This window comes from Mustela nivalis (genome assembly GCF_964662115.1).
Source record: "Mustela nivalis genome assembly, chromosome: 2".
Classification (NCBI taxonomy): Eukaryota; Metazoa; Chordata; class Mammalia; order Carnivora; family Mustelidae; genus Mustela; species Mustela nivalis.
This window is the reverse complement of record NC_139021.1, coordinates 168,031,836-168,057,735: the sequence shown is the minus strand read 5'-3', so window position 1 is coordinate 168,057,735 and position 25,900 is coordinate 168,031,836. Positions and strand designations below refer to the sequence as shown.

General features: G+C 50.1%; 1 protein-coding gene across 1 annotated transcript; it reads right to left on the bottom strand.

The window, feature by feature from the left end:
- Window positions 1-5,756: 5,756 nt before the first annotated feature.
- Window positions 5,757-19,013, bottom strand: DUSP5 (dual specificity phosphatase 5). Its single transcript, XM_082720196.1, has 4 exons — window positions 18,373-19,013; window positions 13,518-13,666; window positions 9,896-10,115; window positions 5,757-7,213 (listed from the first exon to the last, which is right to left on the bottom strand). The coding sequence occupies exons 1-4, from the start codon at window positions 18,749-18,751 to the stop codon at window positions 6,813-6,815; spliced, it is 1,149 nt and encodes a 382-aa protein (XP_082576322.1). The 5' UTR covers window positions 18,752-19,013; the 3' UTR covers window positions 5,757-6,812.
- Between the last annotated feature and the right edge of the window lie 6,887 nt (window positions 19,014-25,900).

Sequence of the window (25,900 nt, the reverse complement as noted above, 5' to 3'; positions counted from 1 at the left end):
TTAACATGTGACCAGAAATATGTCCACAAATGTCCATAGCAGCTTTATGCATAACAGCCAAAAGCTAGAAACAACCCAGCAAATGCAAAGGGGCATAAAGAAATTTTGCAGGTCAATAGAATAGCCCATATTTTAATTGCAGTGATGTCAACATGCCTGTATGTATACATTTGTCAAAGCTCATTTAATCATAAAATTTAAATAAGTGAATTTCATACTATGTAAATTATACCTTAATAAAGCTAATTTTTAAAGATAATGAACATCATTATTTAATTCCCATCATGATAGCGCTCTAGGGGCAGGCATAAGTACCAAGGGAACATTTATTATGGAATCCTGAAATCTGGGGAGGTTTCCCTGAAGAAGTGAAATCATGAGTGAGGTACTAAGGAGATCCAAAATGAGCAGATGAAGAGGGGAAGAATGAAGCTGAAGAAGGAATGTGTGCAAAGGCCCTGAGGCTTGAATCCTCTCCACAACAGCCTTTCCAATAGAAATCCCACTCTGCTTGTCCAACCCTCACACCAGTGGGTAGTTCATGGCTGTAATTATAGTAATTAATAATCATGGCCGCTATTCATTGGAAGACTTACTGTGTCTTTGACTTCACACCAGGCAATTATTCCTCTTCATATTTACTCTTCAAATTTGTACCCACAAAGTAGATTCAATTAATATACCCCTTTTATAGATAAGAACTTCAAAATTTAGAGACATGAAGTAATTTGTCCATGTCCGCACATATAGCAAATACCAGAGCCAGAATCACACTCAGACTTATGAAACTCTAGCCCCCGATTCCCTAGAACCCACTTTATACAACTTCAGTCAGACAATTTGTTGACTCTCCTCTGGTGGCCACACATCTCGACATTTCCCTGCTCTTCCTCATTTGACATAGTTTCCCATCCCTTTGTTGTCCATTATCTGTAAACACACTGGTTTGTCCACATCCTTCTTGAAATCCAGCTCCCAATCCAACGGCCCTTCTCTTCTGTTGGAAGAGAAGGCTGTCAAGTTAATGAAATCTTGCCATGAGATCTCTTGAAACCCGATTCTGAAGAACAAATAGATTTCATAACGACCGTTAAGAGGTATAGACACAGTGACGCACAACTTCGTTTTCTGCAAAAGCGTGGTATAGAGGAAAGAGTATGGCTTTGGGAGTCCAGTGCGAGTTAGGGATCCTGGCTCTGGCATCCACAGGCTCGAGCTATGTAAGCTTAAGCTGGTATGTCACCTCTCTGTTTTCTCACCTGTTCTCACCTGTAAATGGGCCTAACAGTATCCACGAACAGTATCCACAGTGAGAGAACATATGCAAAATACCCAGCATCCAGCCAGCCCATTGTAAGTGCTTTTTAAAAGATCTTTTTAAAGGTTCTAACTCATTAGGTTCCCTGGGCTGGCAGCTATGCTTCCTTATTCTAAGTCTACTCGAAGGCTGGAAATAATTTTTGATTTTTTTTTTCATCTTCCTCCCATAGAGATATATTTGAGGCTCGCTATCTGAGAGGTTTTTCCTCTCAAGCAGCACATTTTCTCCTGGCTGCTAGAGCGGCCCAAAATGAAAAGTGTACAGATGCTTCAAGGGTCTATTTTAAGCTCCCACCTAGTGGCTTCTTGGTTTCTGTAAACTTTAAAAGTGAATGGTGGTGAGTGTGTGGGTGGGAAGCGATTTGATCTACTGCTATAAATAAATACTACCAGAATATTAAATTTAGGTACCATAATTCATCCCCTTAGGGTGCTCACTGGCGGTAGGACAAGACCAGTAGGGTTGAATTTCATTATGCCCAGGCTATGTGGTGGTTTCCTGGGCTTTCTTATCCAATACTCAGTTGGCCAGCATTAACTGAGTCCTTTACATGGCAAGTTAGCCAAGTGTATGGCAGGATCCCTGCCCCTTCTCGCTGAAACCGCCCCATCTCTAGCCCTGCTCAGGGAGTCTGTCCTAGGCAAGTCTCTGAACTTAGAGGAAATGGATTGGTTCCAGAATGGACACCTGATGTAAGGGCAGCTGAACTGTGACTAACAGGGTGATGGGGTGACATGCACTCTGACCAATAGGGTAGCAGTCATTAAATCTAAGAAACTTGTTTCCTCTAGGATTGGGAAAGAACTGGCAAGTGGCACGGGGTAAAGGAGCTTATGTGTAGAGGATGGCACAGGCCTTGAGAAAGATGAAGAGCCCAGATTCTGGTTCTGACAGTTTTTCATTCCCAGTTTTCGTTCATTCACTCCTTTACTCAGTACTTAACTAAATACCCCTATGAATCAGGCCCACAGTGCATCCTTCTCTCTCTCTCTCTCTCTCTCAGATTTATGTTAATTAATTAATTTATTTTTGAGAGAGAGCAATCAAGCGAGCATGTGGGCTGGGGGAGGGGCACAGGGTGAACAAGAGAGAATCTTAAGCAGACTCCCTGCTGAGCAGGGAGCCCAATACGGAGCTCGATTTCAGATCTCAGGACCATGAGATCATGACCTGAGCTGAAATCAAGAGCCAGAGGCTTACCCACTGAGTCACCCAGGCACCTGCATCCCTCTTGAAATGCAATGTAATCTGCTCTCCTGGTGCTTCTTGTCTGGAGAAGAGAGACATTAATAGAATGATCATGGATAAATAATCTTTAAACTTTGGTGAAATATGAAGAAAAAAATATAGATAGGGAGCTAGGAAAGATGAACAGAGACATCTGACCTAGTCTGCAAGTCTGGGAGGGGTTCCCTAGAGAGGGGAAGTTTGAGCTAAGACATGAAGACCAGTGGGAGTTACTTAGTTGAAGGGTGAATTGAGGGAGAAATGTGTTCCAGGCAGAGGAATTAGCGTGTGTGCTCCATCCACTCAACACTGAGCAGCACCTGAGAAGAACCTGCTAGAACCTGCTAGAACCTAGAACCTGCTAGGAGCCAAGGGATCCTACCCTCATGGAGTTCATAAGTACTAATGACTGTCACTGGACTTTCTGTCCCAGACTGAAGCAGTGATGGGTATCTAGGCATGGAAGCAAATCCCTCACATCCGGTGTGTAGAGATCAGGAGGGGCTGTATTGGGACTTTGAGCAATCTGTCCATCCCTGCCAGCGTTCTGCCCATAAAAGATTACCAGCAGCAGAATACAGGGCTGAAGTGGAGGGCAGTGCCAGAGTCTAAAGGACTAGGAATGAGGGCCCTAGCCATGGGGATTGGGGTCTAGACAGGGTTTACTCCAGAAAGAATACAGACCTTAGCAGAGTTACTGAGAAGGCAAAGGAACCCAGTCCCAAGGATGAATCTTTCAGAGTGAGATGAAAAGTTGCAACACTGAGGAGAAACAGGCTTCTCTCCACATGTTTTTATACACCACCTCATTCCATAAATGCATCGTGGTATGTCTAATCTTTACCACCCAAGGGTTGGTATGTTTTATGTGTTTTTAAAAAAAAAAATTTTTTTTTAAAGATTTTATTTATTTGAGATACCGAGAGAGAGCACGAGCGGGGTGTGGGAGAGGGAGAAGCAGGCTCCCTACTGAGCAGGGAGCCTGATGCGGTGCTGGGTCTCAGGACCTTGAGATCATGACCCGAACCAAAGGCAGACACTTAACCAACTGAGCCACCCAGGTGCCCCTAGAAAAAATGTTCAATAGTTACTTTACTAAAGATCTACGAATGGCAGACGCTTAACCAAAAGCAGATGCTTAACTGACTGAGCCACCCAGGCACCGCCTGTCTTGTGTGTGTTTTTTTTTTAAGTCACTGTGGAAATGGAAGTAAAAGAAAAAGAGAGTTGGGAAATTTCAATGGAAACAAATAACACGCCATAAAGTCACTGCAGACAGTTGTATAATTGTCACAAGGTAGGCGAAAACTTTTGTTCCGGACTGCCTAACGAGCAGGGAGGGAAGCAGGGCAGGCACGAGCTTTACTGGTGTTGGGAAGAGAAACCACCAGCAATTCGGAGAGTTAGAGCCTCTAAGGTCCGGAGACCTGGGCGCATTTTCCCCGGATGCTCTCAGGAGGGAGACTCAGGGACACACAGAGCTTCTGCCAGCACGCTGGCCTGTGGCTGCTCAGACATTAACGGCCCCCATCGGGCCCGGCTCAGCAGCCAGGGTGAAGCGGAAGGGGCTCACCCGCAGACCCAGCTGGGACACGGAACAGGGGAGAACTGCTCTCTCTGTTCTCCCAGCACTGGTGCTAGGGACCAACAAAGGAGGTTCTTCGCAATCTGGGGATGAAGGAGCCAGACACCACCACGTTGAATTCCCCACCCGGCCCTGGAAGCCAGTGTGAAGTTGGTCTTGACACAAAAGGAGTTGTAATTAATGAGATTATTAAGGGAGTGAGAGTCAAAAGCCGTCCCCAGCTGTGGGGCTTCACTTGGCTTACCCCCCCAGTGACTCATTGGCTTATGAGCAATCCTCATATGCCTGATTTAGAGGACTTACTCACCCTTCAGAGAAAGACTTTAATGCAATAAAGCAAATGTCAGCAAGTGGGACGCAGCTTAGCACATCACCCCAGCCTGCACCCAGCTTTTCCCCCTCTGGCTCTCCCTGCTCCAGGCCGCTCCAGCCACTCAGCGCCTGCACAGGGTTCTGGGTCACGTGCCAAGGCCGAGCACAGATTCAGGGATGTGGAATCCCGGAAGGGACTCAGGCATCAACTAGACCAAGCCCAGGAGGATGTTGGCCCAGAGAGGTTATTAGAGGTTAGCACCAAAGTGCTAGAGTTAGGGGCAAGGTGAGGGCTAGAAGCCAGGACTGCCCTCGCCCATCCAACATTCTTCCCTCCACTTTTCGTGAAAGTCCTGCTTGGATTATTATGCAGAGTGGCACGCAGCCTCTCTAGTGTGGGTGGCTTTCTTACCTGAGGGCTTGCCAAGGAAATCTGTGGAGGGAGAGTGGTGAAAAGAAAAGGCTTGCAGAGAACGAGGCCTCAAGTCAAGCCTTTGAGGTGGTATGTTTAGAAAGAGCTGGGCTACCCTGGGCTAGGCCGCCATCTTGCGGACGTGGTAACTGACAGGGAAGCTGTCTCTTTGGGCCCCCCAGAACTGAGGGGTATGTTTGGAATTCCCACATCAGGTCCTGATTAGGAAACAGGCCCCAAGAGCTAGGCTGGGCCAGAGGCCTCGCCAGGTGTGGGAAGAACTCAGTATTATTCCTTTCTTCCTCCACCAACAGAGGAAAGAACTCAGTGGACAAGTCAATCCAGGTTGGGATTTAAACCCACTCATTGACTGAGGGAATTACCTGACAGAAATTAGTTCCAGGAGTGGAAAACAATGGAGGGGGCAGGTATTTAGGATGAACTGTCACCTAGTTCACTTCTCTGTCCCTTAGGCATTTTTCCAGCCTCTTCTGAGTGTGTCTGCCATGTGCCCGGCACTATGAGGCTGACCACAAGCTTTGCATTCAGGTTTGCTATGATCAAGGGCCTTGAGCTTTGAGGAACCTTGGGGAACCTCTAATGCGTTTCACTGATGAAGCGTCTGAGGTTCAAGAACACTTTGCCTGGGCTCATAGGAGGCAAGAGCGGGTGGGTGCTCCGACCACCTCTCCGTGTGGCCAGCACCTAAAGATTCCTCTTGCAAGTGAGCTTAGGGAAGCCTCTGGGCTGGAAAGCAACATTCTGTTCCTATCACCAGCCGCGAGCAGATGCAGATTCCATTTTCGGCCGTATTACCCCAACTCACCAACACGAAGCGGGGCTTTTTTCTTTTCATCTTTTTATTTTGCACTATAAAAAACAACAACAACAACACCCAGTAACATACTGCTTTTCTTCACATTCATATGGATTTTAGGAAATTATTGCCGTTTCCCCTGGAGAAAGAACCAACGGACAAAAAAGAAGTACCACAATACAAAATCTGCAAACCCCAGAAGTCCACAGCTTGAAGACAAGCCCCAGGGGCAGGGAAGAAGAAAACGTGTGTCACAAGAGACAAGACAAGCACACATGAAGGACGGCAGGCTGGGGAGACCATCGTGTCAATGCCACTGACCCGGACACGGCGGGTCCCTCGGTCTCTTGGCACCCGCTGTCGCCCCCTCAAAGGGGTGATTTTTGGTCTAAGGTCCGAAGAACTCTTTTCCAACGACGCAAGAGATGCTTTGAGGAGAAGGGCCACGAGAAAGGTTCAAGTATGAATAAAGAATCATGCGAAGTCCGAAGTCAGGGAAGAACCCACAGTGGAAAGGACACCCAGATAGGTCGACATCTCGCTACTTCAACCATCCGGCTCCACCCCGGACCCAAGAGGGAGTCTCGGAAACGCGCGGGAGGGTTCAAGCCAGCATCTAGATGGCATCCTTCCAAGTCCTGGAGGGGTTCCTTTCCTGACTGGGCGGTGATCAGCTTATGCCCTGAAGCAACAGATACAGAGACTGCCAAAGTTAAAAAAGTAAGGTGGAAATTGTGCTTCCTTCAAAACGAGTTGGCTTCGTCACTGCCTTTTCTCCCGGTCTAGCAACTGCTCTCTCCCACGCTGCCGTGGGTATATATTGCCTTGCACTTGAAATGAAAAGGCGAGCTTGGAGGTGCAGGGCCCGGGCGGTCCTGAGAGGGCAGGGGGTCTGGAAGTACAGTAGTCGGCACGCACTGTGCTCTCATCATGGCTTGGGCTTCCTTCGGTCCCCAAAACCTATCCCCACTGTCAGCATAAAGCTCGTTTGCAAGCCTGGTGACCGCTCACTGTCCCGCTAGGGCAGCGGGACAGAGTGAGGTTTTCAGTATTGCACAGGTATGAAATGTCCACGAGTTTAAAAAAAAAGCAGAATCACAGTTGTTCTTGGGGCTGGGCCGGCTCCCCCATCCCGGGTTTAGCAGGACGTGGCCGTGGCCATGGGACTCCTGCCAAGCTCCGAGACTGTTGAGTGGGTGGGCACGGGCGCCAGCACCGAGGTAGGGAAGGTGCAGTAGGAAGCCTGCAGGTCAGGGCTCAGTGTCTGCAAATGGGCTATGAAAGACGAGCCGGCTGCCTCCCCGGGGCAGGAGGGAGCCTGAGGCGTAGAAGGCAGGATCTCAGACTCATACTGCAGGAGCTGGCCCATGAAGCCGAAGTTGGGGGAGACCACACTCCGCCGCTGCTTGATGTAGTCGAAGGCGTCCTTCAGGCGGAACTGCTTGGCCTTCATGAGGTAAGCCATGCAGATGGTGGGAGAGCGGGAGATCCCAGCCTCGCAGTGGACCAGGACCTTGCCTCCCTTTTCCCTGACACCATCTGGAAGGAAGAAAAGAGGGGGAGGATGAGTTGGGACTGGAAACCAAAAGGCCAAGATACGAGAATTAAACACAAAAGTGACCAAGTCCTCAAAATGTCACACCTGTCCAAGAGCTGAGGTTCCCACGCAGTCTTTTTAATGCCCACCGGCAAGGACAGAGCTTATGGGGGCCCCCGAGTGTCTATCCCCATGTAGTGCCTTTCCAATCTTCAGAGGTGCTAGATCAGGGGAAAGAATCCCTTCCTGGAGATGCCATCTTCACTTGGGTTCCACGGATGGGTTTCAACAGGGCATCAGAAAATCCTTGACATTACATGCAAATTTCTTGGGTAGGTACGTTTTTCTGAGGGTCCCAGGTTCAAAGACTGCCTCTTGGGATCTGACTCTCAGCGGGAGGACCCAGCCCCTCTCCTGCTAGAGGCCTGCCAGCCTCCCTGGGTACCCAGTCTGGCTGTGCCAGGGCAGGATGCTTGGCTCAGCTCCCAGGGTTCCCACCACCAAACACACAATAAATAGTGCACAGCCACTAATTACAGCCCTGGCCAAGTGACGCTTACTAGACCGGAGGATAGAAATGGCTTTCGCAAACTCCATCTTGCACAACAATGGGAGTCACTGCTGTAAAGCTACCACCATCGGCTGGCATTCTTTAGCTCAATATGACAAGGGGGTGCCTCCTTTTCTCTTCCACTCCTCCCCCGACCGAGGGAACTACAACAGTTAAAACCGAGGGCCAAAAGGTTATGCATAAATATACACATCAATTAAAAACCACAAAAAACAGTCTTTCCAATTCCCTCTCTCTCGAGTGAGGAAACAATGACAACATTACAACACAGGAAGTCTGAGGTACCCGGTACTAGGTAAAGCCACAGTGTGCAAAAACACTTAAGATTCTGAAGGGCAAATAAAGTCCCCTCCCTTACCCAGCTCCCTCCTCCGGTTTAAGAAGTTTGCAAATGTATCTGTAAGCTCTAAAAGTTTGCAAATGTATCTGTAAGATCTAAAATGTATCTGTAAGATCCGTAAGATCTAAAGACAGGGAGGAAGCCCAGAGTTTCCCCAACAGAACAGAAGTCCCAAAGGACATGCTCAGTGTAGCTCATAGCTCATTAGAGGTACCCCCAACTTAGTCTGACTCCAAAGAAAAAAATTTCCTGTAAATGAGTTCAAAGGGGACCCCAGCCCTTGGATTGTAGGGTCATGACCCCAATTTTCCTTTGCTCCTTGTCCATGAGCTTTTAATTGCTTGGTACCATGACCAAGAAAGCAAAGGGCCTAGACTGTGTTGCTCCTGCTTTGCCCCTCAGGGATTGTCTACTACGGGGGCCCTCCAGGGCCCTTCCCCTGGGAAGGGGCCAAGAGCATGGTATGGGCTCAGTCCCCGCCTTTTACCAGCAGGCAAGAAGTCTGGGGAAAAGCATCCTGTGCTCTCAGGAGGTTGTGGGTTCATGCGGTTGTGTACACAACTCACAGGACGGGGAAGAAGGCTTCTGAGAAATGGATGGGGGTGGGTTTCATGACCTCACTGAGTAGCTATCTAGGTAATTAAATAACAGGCAGAGAAGGGCAAGGCATTCCCAGGGCCAGGGAGACAAGTCAAGGGTTTCCCATTCTGAACCCATCAACTGGGCAGCCTCTCAGAGATCCAAAGGGATCCTCTAAGCCCAGAGGCTCAGAAGACCAGGATAGGCTCAGCCTCCTGCCTCTGGTGACTTTCCCAGTGGGTTTCCTATAGGGATGAAATCACGTGTGATGAGCACAGGGCCCACCCTGTGGCTGAAGGGAGTCCCCGTAATTGCTGCCTGCCCTCCATAGTTACTGCTGGGCTCAACACCTGCCCTTCTCCCTCCAAAAGCCCTCAAAACAAGATAAGGAAAATCACATCTCAGCTTCAACAACTATGCGTGTTAATGGGAAAGAAAGGCAAGGCCCCAAGGTTGGGGAGTGATACTTGCAAATCTGAAACAGAAAAAAAGTCAGCCTCGCTGCCACGAGAGAGGGAGGGGGGGAAAGCGAAGCTGTCAAATGCAGGAACAGTCCAGCCTGTGCTGAAGAGGTGGAAACCCAAGGCCCAGAGCCCTTTCCAGGCCTGCCCAGGGGAGAAAACGGTAACCGCCTAACACAACGTACAAAAGATGCCAACTTCCCTATGCACAGAGCACGGAGCTCGGTCAAATGCTATCTTTAATCCAAAATTAGCTGAAATGCAAAACAAATTGCCCCTAAAGCAGTCTGCCAAAAACTGTGAAAAGCTGCCAGGGCCCTCGGGGCTCGGTGTGTAAGAAGTGTTCTCTCAATCCTTCTGCTGGCTTTCTAAAAATGCCCCAGCCTACGTAGGAGCACCGCGAGGACGGTTCTTTCGCTCCCTGGCTTCCCTGGCACGGAGCATCACACACGGACACACTCTGCTTCCCACCCGGCTCGGAAGAACAACAAGAACGGCAGTGAGTCCTGCCATAAAATAATATTAATTCATTTATCTTGCAAATGAAAGCTCCTATGAATAGCAGCGCGCGTCCACCCCTCCGCCTCTTTGGTGGCCGCATGCCGTCCCGGCTCCAGCTCCTGGCAGACGCACGTCCGAGACACGGTCCTCCTTGGCAAAGGCCGCCCCCATCAGTACCGCAGAAGCGAGAGCAGGGGCTCCCAGACGGCAGAGGGCGAAGGACTGAACCTACCAATGAAGTCTATTGCTTCTTGAAAGTGGGAGCTGATGTCGGCTGTGTGGCTGTCTTCCACGGGGATCCATTTGTAGTGTACGTGGGTGGCGCAGGTCTCGGAAAGCCGCCGGGAGACGTTCAGCAGGGCCGTGATGTGCAGGTTGGCGAGGAACTCGCACTTGGACGCATGGTAGGCACTTCCAAGGTAGAGGAACGGGAGGATTTCAACCGGGCCGCCCTGGAGGGAGGGGCAGAGGACACCCAGGAAATCGTGGATTAGCTTGCTCCTTCAGGAGAGGAAACAAAACCACCCTGACCTACTTGTTGTCAGGTGGGAGGTTCCCTTTCTGGTTTCCAGGTGGACAGTTCGGCGCCAGGGCAGTTCAGCCCAGATTGTGGGTGGAGCCTCCACTCTGGCAAACTCTCTACCCACTGCTGCTGCCTTGCGACTCTCAGGGACGGCAAAGATTCCTCGTTTCTGTACACATATTGAGGTGGGAAACGCGAGCAGCCTTCCTACGCCGACAAGGATGAGGAGATGGGCACGAAGGGGAAGGACCGAGAGGCTCCCGCTCACGTTCCCGCTGCCCCCACGGCACCAGTGCAAGCCTTCTAACCTCAGGGCAGCCTTTGTTTCTTTCGAGATGAAACAGGTTAAAAAGGAAGAGGAAGCTACAAGACGAGGTCCCCCCCCCTTTGCAGTCAGGGTATCTTCATGGTATATTTTATCAAAACTAGGACACCCATGACTGATCTCAAGATGCACGTGGGTTTCGGAGAGGTCAGAGTGCATCCCCAGCACGGATGCTTCTTGGAAGTGGAAATGACCACTGTTTACCCAGAATCCCACTGTTTACCCAGAGGGGCTTCTCCTCCCCTTATCTTCCTCACGTGGGACTGAGGGCTCGTGAGAGATGCTTACATCATCACCCTTTTGGAAGGCCACCCACACACCAGGTTTCCAGTTAAGGAGGCTCCCAATTAGAAGCGGAGACCATCTACCCTGAGGCAAAGTTAAAAACAGCTAGCTGGTCAGACTCTGGCACTCGTAGCAGCTCCCAGGTGGCAAGAAAAACCAGCGATAACTGGAACAAAGGGAGGCCCCAGAGACTGAGAGAGAAACACTGGGCTTGGAGGGGCGGGGGGCAGGGGCTGTGTCTTTGGGAGCCTTTCCTGTATCATCCATCCGCTTCCTGTGTTTCCATTTCCTGTCCCAGAATAAAAGTGGAACGGAAACTCGGCCAGACTCATAACAGGGAAAGGGGCATAGGATGAGGGCCAGCAGAAGGCAATTCTCCAATTACTTGGCGTGTGGTGTGCGCTTTTTCTTTCCTGAGAAATCAAGTGTTCCAGCAAAGGCCAGTGGGGCCGCTTGGAAGAAAGTCATAGAGGATTTTACCAAAGATAGTAAGAGTAACAACCAGGAATTTTTTTTTTTTTTTAATAGTAGTCTTGATGCTCAGGGAGGGGTTTGAACCCACAATCCTAAGATCAAGACCTGAACTGAGATCCAAAGTTGGATCCTTAACGGACTGAGCCCCCAGGTTGCCCCAACAACCAGTATTTTTATTCGCACCGACTATAGCTGGCCCCTGGACTGAACGCTTCCCATGCATCTACACAGATCTCTCCCTGTTTAGGCCCGGAACACATGGACACACCAGGCCTGGGACCTTATCCAATTACCTCTAAAGCCTAGAACAACATAGCCCTGAAACCACGTCTTTCTTTTTCTGAATCCTCTGTTTTGACTCAAGAGGAAGGAACCAGAAGCCTTCAGAAACCCCAAAGGTTAACACGACCTTGCTTGGCTTCTCTCCATGCAGCAGCGCTTCTAAGAAATAGCACTAGGGGGTTCCCCAGATGAACCCTGGAGACACGTCAGGGCCTCCCCAGTCCTTTCTTGGCCAAAGGTCTGCTGTGCCTTCACAACATCCTGACAATTCTTGTTTCTCTTTCACTTTCTGAGAAGTGAGGGGAAAACACCCAAACAAACAGAAAACAGAAATCCAGCTAAGCCACATGCCCATGACTTGAATGCTGAGGGTTCATCATATGCTGTTTTTTTTTTTTTTTTTAAGATGTTATTCATTTATTTGTCAGAGAAAGAGAGAACGCATACAAGCAGGCGGAGTGGGAGAGAGAAGCGGGCTCCCTGCCAAGCAAGGAGCCTGGTGCGGGGCTCAATCCCAGGACCCTGGGATCATGACCTGAGCCGGAGGCAGTGGCTTTACCAACTGAGCCACTCAGGCGTCCCTGCTTTTTTTTTTTTTTTTTTGTATTGTTTTGTTTTTTAATTTTTATTTATTTATTTGACACAGAGAGAGATCACTAGTAGGCAGAGAGGCAGGCAGAGACGGGGAAGCAGGCTCTCTGCTGAGCAGAAAACCCAAAGCGGGGCTCATTCCCAGGACCTTGAGATCATGACCTGAGCCGAAGGCAGAGGTTTAACCCACTGAGCCACTCAGACGCCCCAATATGCTGTTTAATAAAGGAAAACAAACAATATAATAACCCTGGAACCTGGCCAAGCTAATAGACTTCCCGACCAGGGATCCCACTCAAGGGCAGTCACTTGGCTTTACTGGGGCAGATCTCTGTTCACACCGGGCAGCTTCCAGACATCTTCCTTCTTATGATCTGGACATGCACTTATGTTGTGGGAAAGACCTGAAAAGCTTCTCCCTCCAAGTCAGGTGCCTAGGACAGGCCCTTTCCAAAAGAAGTTCTGTTTCTGTGGAAAACACCAAGGTCTTGAAAAGAGCCAGAGTTAAGAGAAGGGAGTCCTTCTGGGCCTACTGTTGCTAGGAGCCCAGCTACCGGATTCGTTGCAAAGAGATCATCTTCAGTTCTGAGACAGGGATTTCTCCCCTCCTGTGAAGTGGGAAGGAGGGCTTGGGCTCTGGTTTCTGCCAGATCTGGGTCCTTGCCCACCTTCCCCTCACCCTGCAGCACTGGAGGGCAGGACCCCTCACTGAGCCTTCCACACAGTCAGCCCTTACAGCCTGCCAGAAAGTTAAATTCTTCAAAGGAAAAAAACACCACATGTTTGTAGGAGCATGAACTCCTCTACAGTGTCTCTTCATCTTCACTGGTTTCAGAATATATGGAACTGTAGGCACCCGAAACCCTCAGCCTCTGCTTAGCCATCCAAACAGTAGTGTCTCCACAAGCCTCCCCCAGCCCCGGTTCAGTTAAAAATAACAAAAAGACACATCTTGACAGGTACTGGGTTGGTTTGCTGAAACTGCCCAGCATGAACAATTACAAAGAAGATTAACACAGGAAGCCTGATAGTCCGCTCTGAAACATCTTCAGGGAAACCTAAACTGATATTTTGAAGCTTCTGCTTCCTAGGCCAGCTAATAAGAATGTATCTTTCACTTCCTCTTTTCTCCAGAAGCTGTCAAGCATCCTGGGGCTCGTTTGCTCTTGTCAGCTTGTTTGCTGGAAAGAAGCCCATATACTCTTGGATGGAAAACTCAAGTTGGCAAGCAACAGCTCTCTGAAGCTAGAGGGCTCTGCCAACACCCTTATCCACAGAAGAATGCACCAGTGCTACTGAGCGGGGAGAGGAAGAGCCAGGGGGCTGGGGAAGGAGCAGAGTCAGCAGCCAAGATGGCACTTCCACACCACTTACCTGGTCATAGGCTGGCCTGTAGCTGATGCTGAGCACTGGTTTCCCACACTGGCTCATGAGGGCTTTCTCGGTTTCAACCTTCTCTTGTGAAATGGGTTGTACATCCACACAACATTCAGGATATTCCGAATAGAAAGTCTCATATCCTCCTGCAAGGAAAAAAAAAAAAAAAAAAAAAAAAAGGAAGATAGATGTTAAACACTGATTGCTCAGCTTTTAGAAAATGTCCAGAATTAATCAATACCCTAAGTGGGGAAGAGTCAAGAATATCAAGCTAACATAGATTCTGATCTTATAAAAAAAAATTAAGCCAAACCAACTAATAGCTTTAGAACAGAAATGGGCTACACAGACACAAACACACACTCTCTCTTTTCTAAAAAGTTATAGTTCAGAGAGGCAATGATTAACTTTTTATGTCTATCAGAAGCAGCTGAAAGGAAAGCTATTTGGCATCTGGAAAATATTAACCAAATCCCTCCAGAAAACAAAAGCTATTTTCACTCCTTGGTCTAAAATGCAGGTGTGATTATGCAGAATTTCATTCATTTGCAAGAAGAGACTCCTGAATTGGTCTATTTCATTCCTAGCCCATTAGCTCTGAATTGGATTATAGATGGAACCGCTCTATTCGTAAGAGAATGGAGGCTAATAGGAGGTTTAAACTAGGTGCAATAAAACAGCCCTGCCCTTTCTCACTCCCAAGGTGCTAAAAAACACTGCTGACAATACTCTCTATAGGTCCAATTTTGAGTAATCAATCTAGTTAATTACCTTCTAAACCAAACTGGACACACAAGGCTTTAGAACTTAATTCTCAGTCCCAATTAAGTAAAAACTGTTTCTCTCCCCTTCAAGACCACCTAACCCTTCCTTTCTATCTTCCTCAACTTCCCTTCCTGATCTTCCTGCCCTACAACAAACCCTGAAATGATAACTACCAGCAGGTATGACTGTAAAAATCCTTACTATTAAACTTCTTCAGATGGGTCACTTAAGGTAAAAACTACTCTATGACTGGGTCACAGAAACTTGGTCATCTTAAAGAAGTCTCAGGTCCAGCACTCAGCAGTAAAGAACCAAATGAAAAACATGCCAAGTGCTGCCAGGTGAACAGGCCAGCCTCACTTGGGGAAACTCTCACTCTCAATCCAGAAGGACCTAAGGGACTTCCGGGAGCCTCCAGAAAACCCACTTCTATTTTTCTCTGACCCAGAGAATTCACTTAGGGTCAAACCATCAACTATTTTTTTTTTTTTAAGATTTTATTATTTATTTGACAGAGAGAGATCACAAGTAGGCAGAGAGGCAGGCAGAGAGAGAGAGAGAAAGAGAGGAAGCAGGCTCCCCGCTGAGCAGAGAGACCGGATGCGGGACTCGATCCCAGGACCTGAGATCATGACCTGAGCCGAAGGCAGCGGCTTAACCCACTGAGCCACCCAGGCGCCCCTCAAACCATCAATTAAATATGCATTCTGAGCCCATGTATTTTCCACAAAGTCCCCTCCTTCTTTTGTCTCTTGGCGTTTTGATAGCCCACAGAGGAGCACATGGTGGCCTTAAGCCCCTGTGGTAGACAAATGGTTAATGGATAACATGGCGGTCTCCAGCTCCCTCCCAGAAGCTGCAGCCAATTCCTAGAATGAGTCATCTTGCCATTACTGCTTCCTCCCCGCTTGCTGGAACTGCCCCCGCCCCCATTGAGTACACTCAAATCTCCTCTGTGGTCACTTCAACAAAAAGCCCATTGGGCCTCCCCAGATGAGCTTCTGGTCCTCCTGGTCATGATAAACAGACCACATGCCAGAGAGTAATGGAGGGAGGTGATGGTGTTCGTGGCTTAGTTTCCTGCTGGCCTCCCCCCTCCCCCCAACTGTAGCACCTGGACCCTTACCCTCCTAGGATACAGACTGAAGGTCAGTCAAACTTAGTGACCCACAGCTTCATTAGAAGAAGCGACCTTAAAGTAAATCACTTCCTGTGCCTGGGCCTCCAAAGTTCTCGATTCCAGGAGACAAACTGAGTGACGGGAATGGGAATCTGGCCTAAGAGTGGTCCATGCCCTCCCAAACGTTCCCAAGAATGAGGCTTGGCAAAGACAAGCCTTCAGGCTGCCCCATCTCTTGTCTTTAAATAGCACACTTAAAAGAGATGGCTGTCAGGACAGACAGGAGGTGTGGTGTGGGCCGGGTCCTGCCTGCCTGTTGACAAAACAAGGCAGGCGGACAAAGCAGCTCAGTGTAGTAGAGGGACAGATAAAAGCGGGCCTATCTCTTCAAGCTGGGGTCAGGAGTCCTTCGGATTAGACGGTCTCTTTCAGCCACTCTTCCCTGAGAGGCAGGGAGAGACAGACCATTCTCTTGAGTTTCAAGAGCTGTGGCCCTTTTTCTTGCTGCTTCAGCCCTCTTCAGAGTGACTGGGCTTTTGATCACCGTTGCATGACCAGGGGAGCAGAGAAGTTGCAAGAACACTGTATTTAAATACACACTGACAATGCCATCCGGTCGCCATGCCATTTCAGTGTTATGTTTGGGGAGGGGGAAGAGAATAAAGGGGGGGGGGGAGAGAATAAAGGGAAGTATAAAAGGCATTGTCCCCAAGATCTGAAATGCCACTAGATTAAAACCTGAATTTGTATCTGGACATGAGGCAGTAAGGAAATCAAAATTTTCTTGGACAACAATTTAACCTTCGTTGTGTTGTAAACGGTTAAGCATCCCGCAATTCCTACTGAGATTTAAAATGTACACAACTATCAACCTGCCAATTCTCTGAATCCTACTGAAAGATAGTGCACATGCAAAGCATTTGAACAAAAATATACCCTACCACATTGCCTCAAATAATGAGGTTGAAAGCAACCTACTGGCTACCAACAGGGGACCAGTTTAAAAAGTGAAGGGCGCCTTACTCGGTAGGTTAAGCGTCTGCCTTTTGGTCATGATCCCAGCGTTCTGGGATCAAGCCCTGGGCCCTGCTCCCTGTTTTCCCTCCCCTTGCTCCTCATGTTGCATGCATTCTCTCTAATAAATTTTAAAAAATAAAATAAAAAGCAAAACGGACATGTATGTTCTGATAAAGGCAAACCTCCCAAGGTCTAGTTGCGTCCAAGAAGCAAGAATACAAAATATGCAAAATCATTCTATTTTTTAAAGATACTCGGGGAAAATTAACTTGTCTAAAGATGAACAGAAAATATTTGGTGGCTGTCTCTGGAGAGTGGAACTGGATTCAAGGGTGTGAAGAAGACCCACTTTTCATTGTACAGGCTTTGTGCTTTTAAAATTTTTACCTGTGTACGTTACTGTCATTTAAATAAACATTTTAGACACGAATTTCCGAAGATGTGAGTCTACAGAGCCACTTACTTCCTGTGGCAGTAACTTTGCAACAGTCAACATGACCCCCCCCCCCCCATGGAGAGGAGAGGCCTGGGGAGCAGAGGCAGGACCAGGAGGGGTTTCCTGAAATATATCTTTCATACTCCTGGGAAGGCAGTAGCTTTTCCTGTACTCACTGCTAAGAAAGGAGACAAAGACCACCACCCTGGGCTAAGTGTGAAACGTCTTAAGGAGGGCCTTGCTCCTTCCCAGACAAGCTGAGGCTGGTGGAGAAGATGATCATCTACGGAACAGAAATCAACAGGGAACAGTCTACACGAGGTGCTAACAGAGGTAGGGGCTCCGTGTGTGATCTCCAGGCCCCGCAGGTGTGAAATTCCCCAGGCTGCTTGGTTTTAAAAAGGGCCCTCAGGCTCATTTCTGAACCACATCACTGCTGTATCTCAAGATGTCTGCAACAGGGTTGGCAGGGCCTTGGGGCACAGCTTGGGCGGAACACTCATCTCTGCTCTAAGAACTGAGTTTCCCATACATTGGAGTTTACAAAAGACTCAAATACAAGGCGGGAGTAGTCATAGGAAGTGACCCAGAAATCAATGCTCTGTAATTTGAAAGTCACTCACTGACTACACAGTGAGGGAAGTCAAAGTCCTCTCTCCAGCAGGTGTAATGGACGGACTTGTGGGGCAGCTTCTGGGGCGCCTCAAACCAAAGGCGACGGAACCCCCATCCACCACCACCCTGCTGCACCTCTCCTAAATCCCGGGGCGGGCTGGCCGGCCGCCCCCTCCAAACCCGGGCAGATAGCAGGAGGCCAGTCCCGGGAATGATCTGCGGGGGTGGCGTGGGGGAGGGTTTGAGGGAAGGGTTGAAAAGGGTGGGAAGGCTGTCAGCTCCAAATGGAGCTAGAGAAAGGCCTGGGAGGGGAGAAGGAACGGCCGGAGGAAAACAATAAACAGCAGTAAATTGAAGTGGAAAGGAAGGGGAGGGACTCGCCAGGGTCAAAAAGGCAAGAGGGGTCGGTACAGACTGCCTAACACACGTTAATTGTCCGGGCGGGAGGAAAGGGGACGCCGCGGCGCCACGCTCCGGGGGGTCGCGACCTGCTGATCCCGCCAGATCTGCCCATCAGAGAGGCTCAGAGCCCAGGCCCCAGCGAGGGCGGCTAAGCCGGCGCCAGCAAATCGGGGGCCCGCGCCCAGCACGAGCCGACGGCCCCCGCGGCCGACAAGCGGCGCCCCCGGCTGCGCAACCAACCCTACCCACCACCCAGGCGGGCCGGCCGCCGGGAGCTTTCGAGGAACGCGGGTGGGGAGGGGGAAGCTCCGAGGGCTGGGCTGACACTGGCAGCGCCCTCCCGAGCGCACGTCAAGCCTCGGCGTGCGGACTCCGGCAGGTGTTGACTACCGGGCTCCGGGTCGCAGAAGGCGCCCCGCACGGGGAGGGGACCCCAGAGCCCCAGGGGTGGGGGCGGAGGGGTGGTGGCAGGCGCTCGGCGGCCCCGACGCGCTCACCTTTGAGGAAGTAGACCCGCGGGCCGGCGGGCAGGCAGGCCAGCAGCGAGGTGAGCACGACCCGCGCGGCGCTCTCCTCGCGGAGCTTCTGCCAGTGGCGGCTGCCCTGGTCCAGCACCACCACGGCCGCCACGCCGCCGCCGCCCTCCTGCAGCAGCCGCGCGCGCGCCGCCTCGTCGGGCAGCACGTAGCGCGCCGACACCGCGCCGCCGCGGGCCCGCCGCAGCACCACGGAGTTGAGGTTGACGTTGAGCGAGCCGCGCACGCTCGAGGCGGCGAAGGCCAGGTAGGGCCGGCAGTCGAGCACCACGCAGCGCGCCGCCGCCTCCTTGCGGAGCATCTTGCGCAGCTGGCGCCCGTCGAGCGACGTGACCTTCATGCCGCCGCCCAGCGGTGCCGCGCCGCGCGCCCCGCCGGTGCCCACAGCCAGGGTGCCCGCTGGCGAGGCGCGGGAGGGCGGCCCGCGAGGCTGCGGCCCGGCAGACTGACCGAGCGAGCGAGCGAGCCCGGCGCCGGAGCCGGAGCCGGAGCCGGAGCGGCAGCTCAACTCTTCTTTCCCGCCCCGCACGCTCGGCAGCCGGCCCGGCCACTCGCCGCCCCAGAAGCCGGGGATTCCGCCGGCAGCGCCGCGTTTTATGTGAATGAGTGTGCGGCCTGTGACGTGGCTGCCCATATAAGGCCGAAGATGGGTCTTTCCCCGCCCCTTCGGGCTGTGGCCACGCCCCGGGGAGCCGGAGGCGTGGGGCGGGCGCCGGGCGTTAGTCAGCCGGGGAAGGAGGAAGTGGAAGGCGCCTCCCTCCGCTTTCTGTGGCATTGCGCGGGGACACTCACTCGCGCATCACCGAGGGCTGCCGGTGGGGTGCCACGAGGCCGAGGTGACCCACGCTGTGCGGGAAGAGGAGGAAGCGGAGGAGGCAGGGCCTGGCGCCGCACAATCCGGCTTTGAGTTTCATAGACGTAGGCTCGGAACCCGCAGGGTGGGGGCCGTGCGGGGCACGGAGCCAGGCTGGGCCAAGGGGAGCCCAGGGCCGGTGCCCCCCAGATGAGTCGGAAATAGATTTTGGTCTCCACCCAAGTCTTAACGCGTGAAATGAGATGCTAGCTGGGATTTGCTTCAAGGGATGGATTATAGATGAGATGACCTCGAGTTTGTGTTGGTAACCGCTGGAGTTCAGTAATGGGTACCTTACAGTGGGTTCATGATACTCTTTTCTCCACTTGTCTGTTTGCTTGACACGGTCCATAATAAAAGTACCTCAAAGTAAAAATGGAGAGAAGAGCCAGCAGTTAATCTCCCCAAATAGATTCTGCTCTCAAAGGATTGACAGTCCTTCTCTCTGTCACACTTCAATAATAATTAGAATAATTGTTTTTTGAGGATCCGTTTTCTGGCCCCTGGAAAATCTGTCACAGAACCAGCTGCAGCATCAACATGCATCCGTTGATGGAGCTCAGTCCAGGCAACTGTCCAGGTGGCTTCTGGATTTGGGGGATTATCTGTGGATCAAGAATAATCCCGGGCTGACTGCCCCCGCCAGTCCCCAGCAGCTTCGGGCTTCCCATCCCCAATCTTGGTGAACTGGACACATTCACCCATTCAGCAAGTATTTATTGAGGGTCAGCTTTGTGCCAGGGTCTCTCTACCGTCTAACCCATGACCGGACTGGGGAGGAGTCAGCCCAGTGGAAAACAGGCTGCCTCTGCTCTGGTGGGGCTTCTTGTTTACTATAGACATAAGAGAATGAGGTTTTTAGAAGGAAGCAGAAGTCAAATTCTGAAATCAAACACAAACTAGACACTAGATAGTTGCTATTAGGTCACAGCTGCATTCAATTGGAGGCGCCGTCCTGGCCCTGCCCGGGGAGACTTACTAAAGATGGGACATGGGGTTTTTCTTTCTCTTTAGGGCTATTCCTGCCAGCCTTCCGGGCAGATGGCTCATCTTCCAGTGTCACCAGTAACCTCCACCACCAGACAGTTCAGCCAGAGCCATACGTGCCTGCAGCGCCCAGAGAGCCAGGCTCTGTGTTGGGAGCCGGACACCAAAGTGGGCAGGACCCACTCTCTGCTCGGGTTGCCCCCAGCGCAGAGAGGAGGCTTGGCGTAGCCACTGGCATCTGTAAGTTCCTGCAGTCGGCATGGAAAAGCATCCAGGGTGTGAGGAGTGGGGACCTGGAGAAGGCCTCCCAGACCAGGGGAGAGCTGACAGGAACTTCAAAGAATGAACTGAGGTTAGCCAGGCCGTGGAGGGGGAGGGTGGAAGGCATTCCAGGCAGAGGAAACTGATAGAGGTAAAGAAAAACAAAACAAAACAAAATTCCGGCTTGGTGGCTTGGCCTGCACTGGAGCTATGTGGGAGACGAAACCACTTTTGGCATTTATTAGAAAATTAAGCAGGGTCAGATGGCGGAGGGCCTTGTGAGCCATTTAAGACGTTTGGATCTTATCCTTTGGCTGCAGCAGCACTGGGTCTTGCTCGGTGACCTGGTCAGGTGACACTTGGAACCTCTCTGAGGCAGCACTGTGGAGGATATTTTATTTGAGAGTGGGGGTAGGGGTGGAGACTGGAATCAGGGAGACAGATAGGAGGCTTTTGTGGGTAATCCAGGCCTGAGCTGATAAGGGCCTGCCGGAACTTGGCAGTGATAGCGGCGATTGAAGAGGCCACACAGATGGGAGAAACATTTAGGAAGTAAATTGCCGGAAGGGACGGCATGGGGAGACAGTAGAGGGTGACGCCAAGGTTTTCAACTGGGGTAATTAGGTGCACGGTGACACCTTTAGATAGGGAACCTACAGGAACAGATCTGGGTGAGTAGCAGCAGCGGAGAGGGGTGTGATGTTCAGACATAATAGGAAGTTAGAGGTGATCATGGACCACCCAAAGGGGTGCCCAGTAAAGGGGGGGTGACCTGGCAGCCGGTGCAGAAAAGTCATCTGTCAGCCTCTCTTTTCTTGTCCAACAGATCACCAGGTCCCAGGACCCTGCCTTCCAGATTTCTCTTCTGTCGTTCCCTTTCCCCTTCCCATCCTGGGACAGGGCCGGCTTCACGGGTGTCTGACCTGTATTGCTACAGAGAGCCTCATGCTTAGTTTAATGCTCCGCTGTCGCTCTCTTGGAATTCTTAATTTTTGGACGAGGAACCCTGCATTTTCTTTTTGTACCAGGTTCCATAAATTATGTAGCTGGTCCCGGCCGTGGCTGTAGTTAAAAGGCTCCATTATCTCCTGTACTGGGCTGTAGTGTCCTGTTTCCCAACCTCCAAGACCTCTCCTTGCTCTCTCCGCACTGTGATCTTTTTTTTAAGCGTAGATCTGAGCACAGAGCCCACCTGCTCTGCTCAGAAACCCTCAATGACACCTACACACTGTCTGATAAAGTCCAAATTCCTTAGTAGTACACCAAGGTCCTCCTCATTCTGGCCAGTTGGCCATAATCCACCTCTAACCTTCTGTCCTTCCTCCCCAACCCAGGCTCCAGCGGTTGCCTGTCTCCTAAACTCACCCAGCATTTTACCGACTCCACCTTTTTGACAGGACTACAACTCATTCTCTTGTATAGGGACCCTTCACCTTCACACGCATTTCCAGAGCTGCCATTGCACCTCCAAGAAGCTATGCTCTTCATCCCCAACCTGTGAATCAGTTGCTCTCCTGGGGAGTCTCACCTGTGTGCCGTTTCTCCCTCCTCCGACCTGACACGTGAGTGTCATCTGTCCTGCCATTAACCTCCCAGGCCACGCTGAGGGTCTGTGCCACCAGCCGCAACTGTGTCATAACAACCAGCACATAGTGAGAGCTCCAACCACGGGGTCGGGTAGAATTCAGTGGTTGCTGAGACTTGCAGCTGGCTTTTTAGGAAACACCTGGGAAGAAAGTTGGCCACAGCATATCAATCAGAGCCTTAGACCCTGGGTAAAGAGGCAAGATAGGAAGCTGTGGGCACACAGTCCCTAGGGTCAGGAACTGGTCTTCATTGGCTACGGGCCTAGGAGGAAGAGGAGGGTGTCTGAGATTGGAATTATATGAATAATCCTGCCTGTCCACCCTGCTTGCTTTGAATGGGGACAAGGATGGGCCAGGGGAAAAAAGAGCTTAAATTAAAATTGTGAGTACATGAGGCAGGGCCTCTCCCCCCTGCCAGTTATACTCAGAGGGGGACGAGGAGATTTTTTTAGGTTTCTTGGTGCTTGTTTGACCAGTCCTCCTAACCCTGAGGCCCCGGTTCATCGTTGTGATCTGAGATTCTTACCCTTTGGAGGGTCATGGGTGGCTCTTTGAGAAATGTTGTGGGCCTACAGCATTCAGCTTCCAATGTCAGGGATCCTGTGTCCGTCTCTGCTTATCTCAGCCTCAGTAGGAGCTTCTAGGATCCCTCCCAGCCCTGCTTCCCAGGCCCCTGCCCATAAGGTGGGCCCGGTTGGCCAGTGGGGATGGATCAGAGAGGACCCCAAAATGCCAGGGAGGGACCCAGGGCCAGCCCAGGGATCTCCTCAGAAGGATGAATTTTGTCCCCCTCTTCATGTATTTGTTTCTGTGATGCAGGCAGCACATGCTCATTGTGGAAAATGTAGAACATGCAGGAACATAAAAATGCTGCTTTTTCTTCTTTTTCTTTCTTTTTTTTTAAATTTTTAAAGATTTTATTTATTTATTTGACAGCCAGAGATCACAAGTAGTCAGAGAGGCAGGCAGAGAGAGGAAGGGAAGCAGGCTCCCTGCTGAGCAGAGAGCCCAATGCCGGGCTCCATCCCCGGACGCTGGGATCATGACCTGAGCTGAAGGCAGAGGCTTCAACCCACTGAGCCACCGAGGCCCCCCTCTTCTTTTTCTTAAGAGCACTGCTCTCTCAGGCTTATCATCCCAAATCAAGCCTGCCAGCCAAATCTGGACCCCAGACTTGCTTCCCAGTCTCTTGCATAAAGAAAAGAGCACTGGACTAGGAGTCAAAGATCTGGCTTCCCATCCAGTCTCTGCTGTGACCAGCTTTTATTTTTTAGTTAATAGTTGTAAGTGCCTTTTGTGTGGGAGGGTGTTTTTCTCCCCATGGACCTCTCTCCCTTGCCCCCAGGTTTCTTGAAATGGGGTCAATACAGTGCTTTCTCATGCGTCCAGACACCACTTGCTGTGTGACTAGTGAGAATCTCTCATCCTCTTTGAGCCATGGTTTCCTCTTTTATAAAACAAGGACATTAGTGTCTGTTTGCTAATGGTGACTGATGATGACAGAGTGTACATAAAGCTGTATTGCATGATGCAAGCAAAAGATATTTGTATGGCCACCGTTGCTAATACTACCCATCGGCAAAGCATTGACTTGTTTACTCGGATAAATCCTGATGCACTGGTACATTCAGTTTCCTTTTCTGTAAAATGGGAGTGAAAATAGGACTTAGCTCATAGGTTAATATATGTAAAGTACTTAGAACAATGCCTGGCACCTATTAAGAACTCAATAAATGTTAGCTCCTTGAACAGACTGTAGTATTTGTTCGAGCCAAGAAAAGACTTTTCTAACAGCACAGGAAGAAAAGATGGGGGTAGGTAAGGCAGAGAAGAGGAGCTGCCTCATTCCACTGGCAATCAAAGAATTATTAGAAGCCTATGAACTTGTTCTTCGGAAAGTTTACTGAGTGTGGGGAGATATTTAAGAGTAAAAATCCCCACGCCCACTTATAGTAAGGTAGGAGAGACAAGAAGCTGTTCACATGATAGTTGCAAAATAGGGTGGTTTTGAAAATTTTGAGAAATGAAGACATTTTACAAAAAGAGATGGATGAAGCCCAGAGTATTAGAGCCCCTGAGCCTGGAAGAGGAGTGGAGATTTGATAAATAATGCCACCAATTCTCCCATCACACTCCCAAGTGTGACACATCCTGAAGTTCAAGTCCCTGGTCTGCCTCTTACTGGTTGTGTGACCTTGGGTAAGTTACTCCACCACTCTAAGCCTCAATTCTCTCATTCAGAGAAAAAAAAAAAAAAAAAAGAGGGGAGGCATTAATAATAGTACCTACCTCATAGGGCTGATGAGAAGATGAAATAAAGCACATACAAAAAGCCCTTTTCTGTGTGCCTGGAGCATGGTGAAGATTCCGTGTGAGCCATTATTTTTCTATATGAAAAGTGGTAAGAGGCACTGAAGCACAGAATCTTGGCAGTAAGGAATTTTAATTCTACCTTGAAATTTTCCAGAAAGGAAGCTTACTGCTTCAGGAGACATTTTTGAATGAGGCCAAAAAAGGAAACAAGCATGTTCTGAGATATTATGAAATGCCAGGGATACCCTGAGCACTTAACTTATTCGTACAACCACCCTATGATGTAAGTACTATTGCCTCCATTTTACAGTTGACCCGGGTCACAGAACTGAAGCCGACCTCCCTGTATCTTCCACCCTTTGCTTCTAGGTCTGGAGACACACACAGTAGAGGTCTAGATCCTGTTTGAAATATGTGAATAGTCATCTTCTCCCTTCCCTACCATCTCTTTTCTGAGACAATAATGGTTACTTACAATAATGGTTTTCCAGATTCCTAGAAGACTTTTTTTGTTTATTTGCCAGGACTCTTTACTTGTGATGCCCAAATGAAACTAGGGTGCAGGGCGCCTGGGTGGCTCAGTGGGTTAAGCCGCTGCCTTCGACTCAGGTCATGATCTCAGGGTCCTGGGATCGAGTCCCATATCGGGCTCTCTGCTGAGCAGGGAGCCTGCTTCCCTCTCTCTCTCTGCCTGCCTCTCCATCTGCTTGTGATATCTCTCTGTCAAATAAATAAATAAAATCTTTAAAAAAAAAAAAAAAAAAAGAAACTAGGGTGCAGGAGAAAATCTCCATTTATTCAAAGTTCCTGGGTTCTACCAAAAAGAAAGAAAGAAAGAAAGAAAGAAAGAAAAAGAGTCCCTGGACATGGTTAGAGAAAGGAAGAGATAATGTGGGAGAGCAAACACCTGAAAGCAGAGAGATGCAGTTCTTCCCCCACAGTGGAGGAGCCACAGGCTGTCTCTGAAGGATGGGAGCAGGATTTTTGTCCTCCAGTCCAGCCTCACCCTAATGCCTATTCTGTTGTTCAAACTTGGTCTTGATAAAGTGGGGGCATTTTTGAATGCTGTAGGAAGTAGGCTGGGGTGGGAGGAGGTTAGAAGGATCATGGTCTCCCCAGCTTCAATTCTAGATTGTAGCCAGAAAGACAAATGTCTGGTGTGTGCCCGTGCGCGGTGAGTGTGTGCCCTAGAGTGAGCCTTACATTAGTTACACACTAAGACACCCTGGGGGCAAGGACGATGGGAGAAACCACCCAGACCTGAAATGTCCACAGCCTCTGGGTACAGCTCTGCTTGGAGGCTTATTCCCTCCACTCCCTCCTCCCCCTTCTTCCTCTCCTCCCAACCTCCCTCTCTCCCTCCCTTTCGCTTTTTCCCTCTCCCTTTGTGTCTTGTGGTGTTTGCAGACTCAGACTCCAGTCTTTTTTGTAATATCTGAATACTACCTCCTCTGTCATTCCTGAAATCAACTTTACAGAGACTCATTTA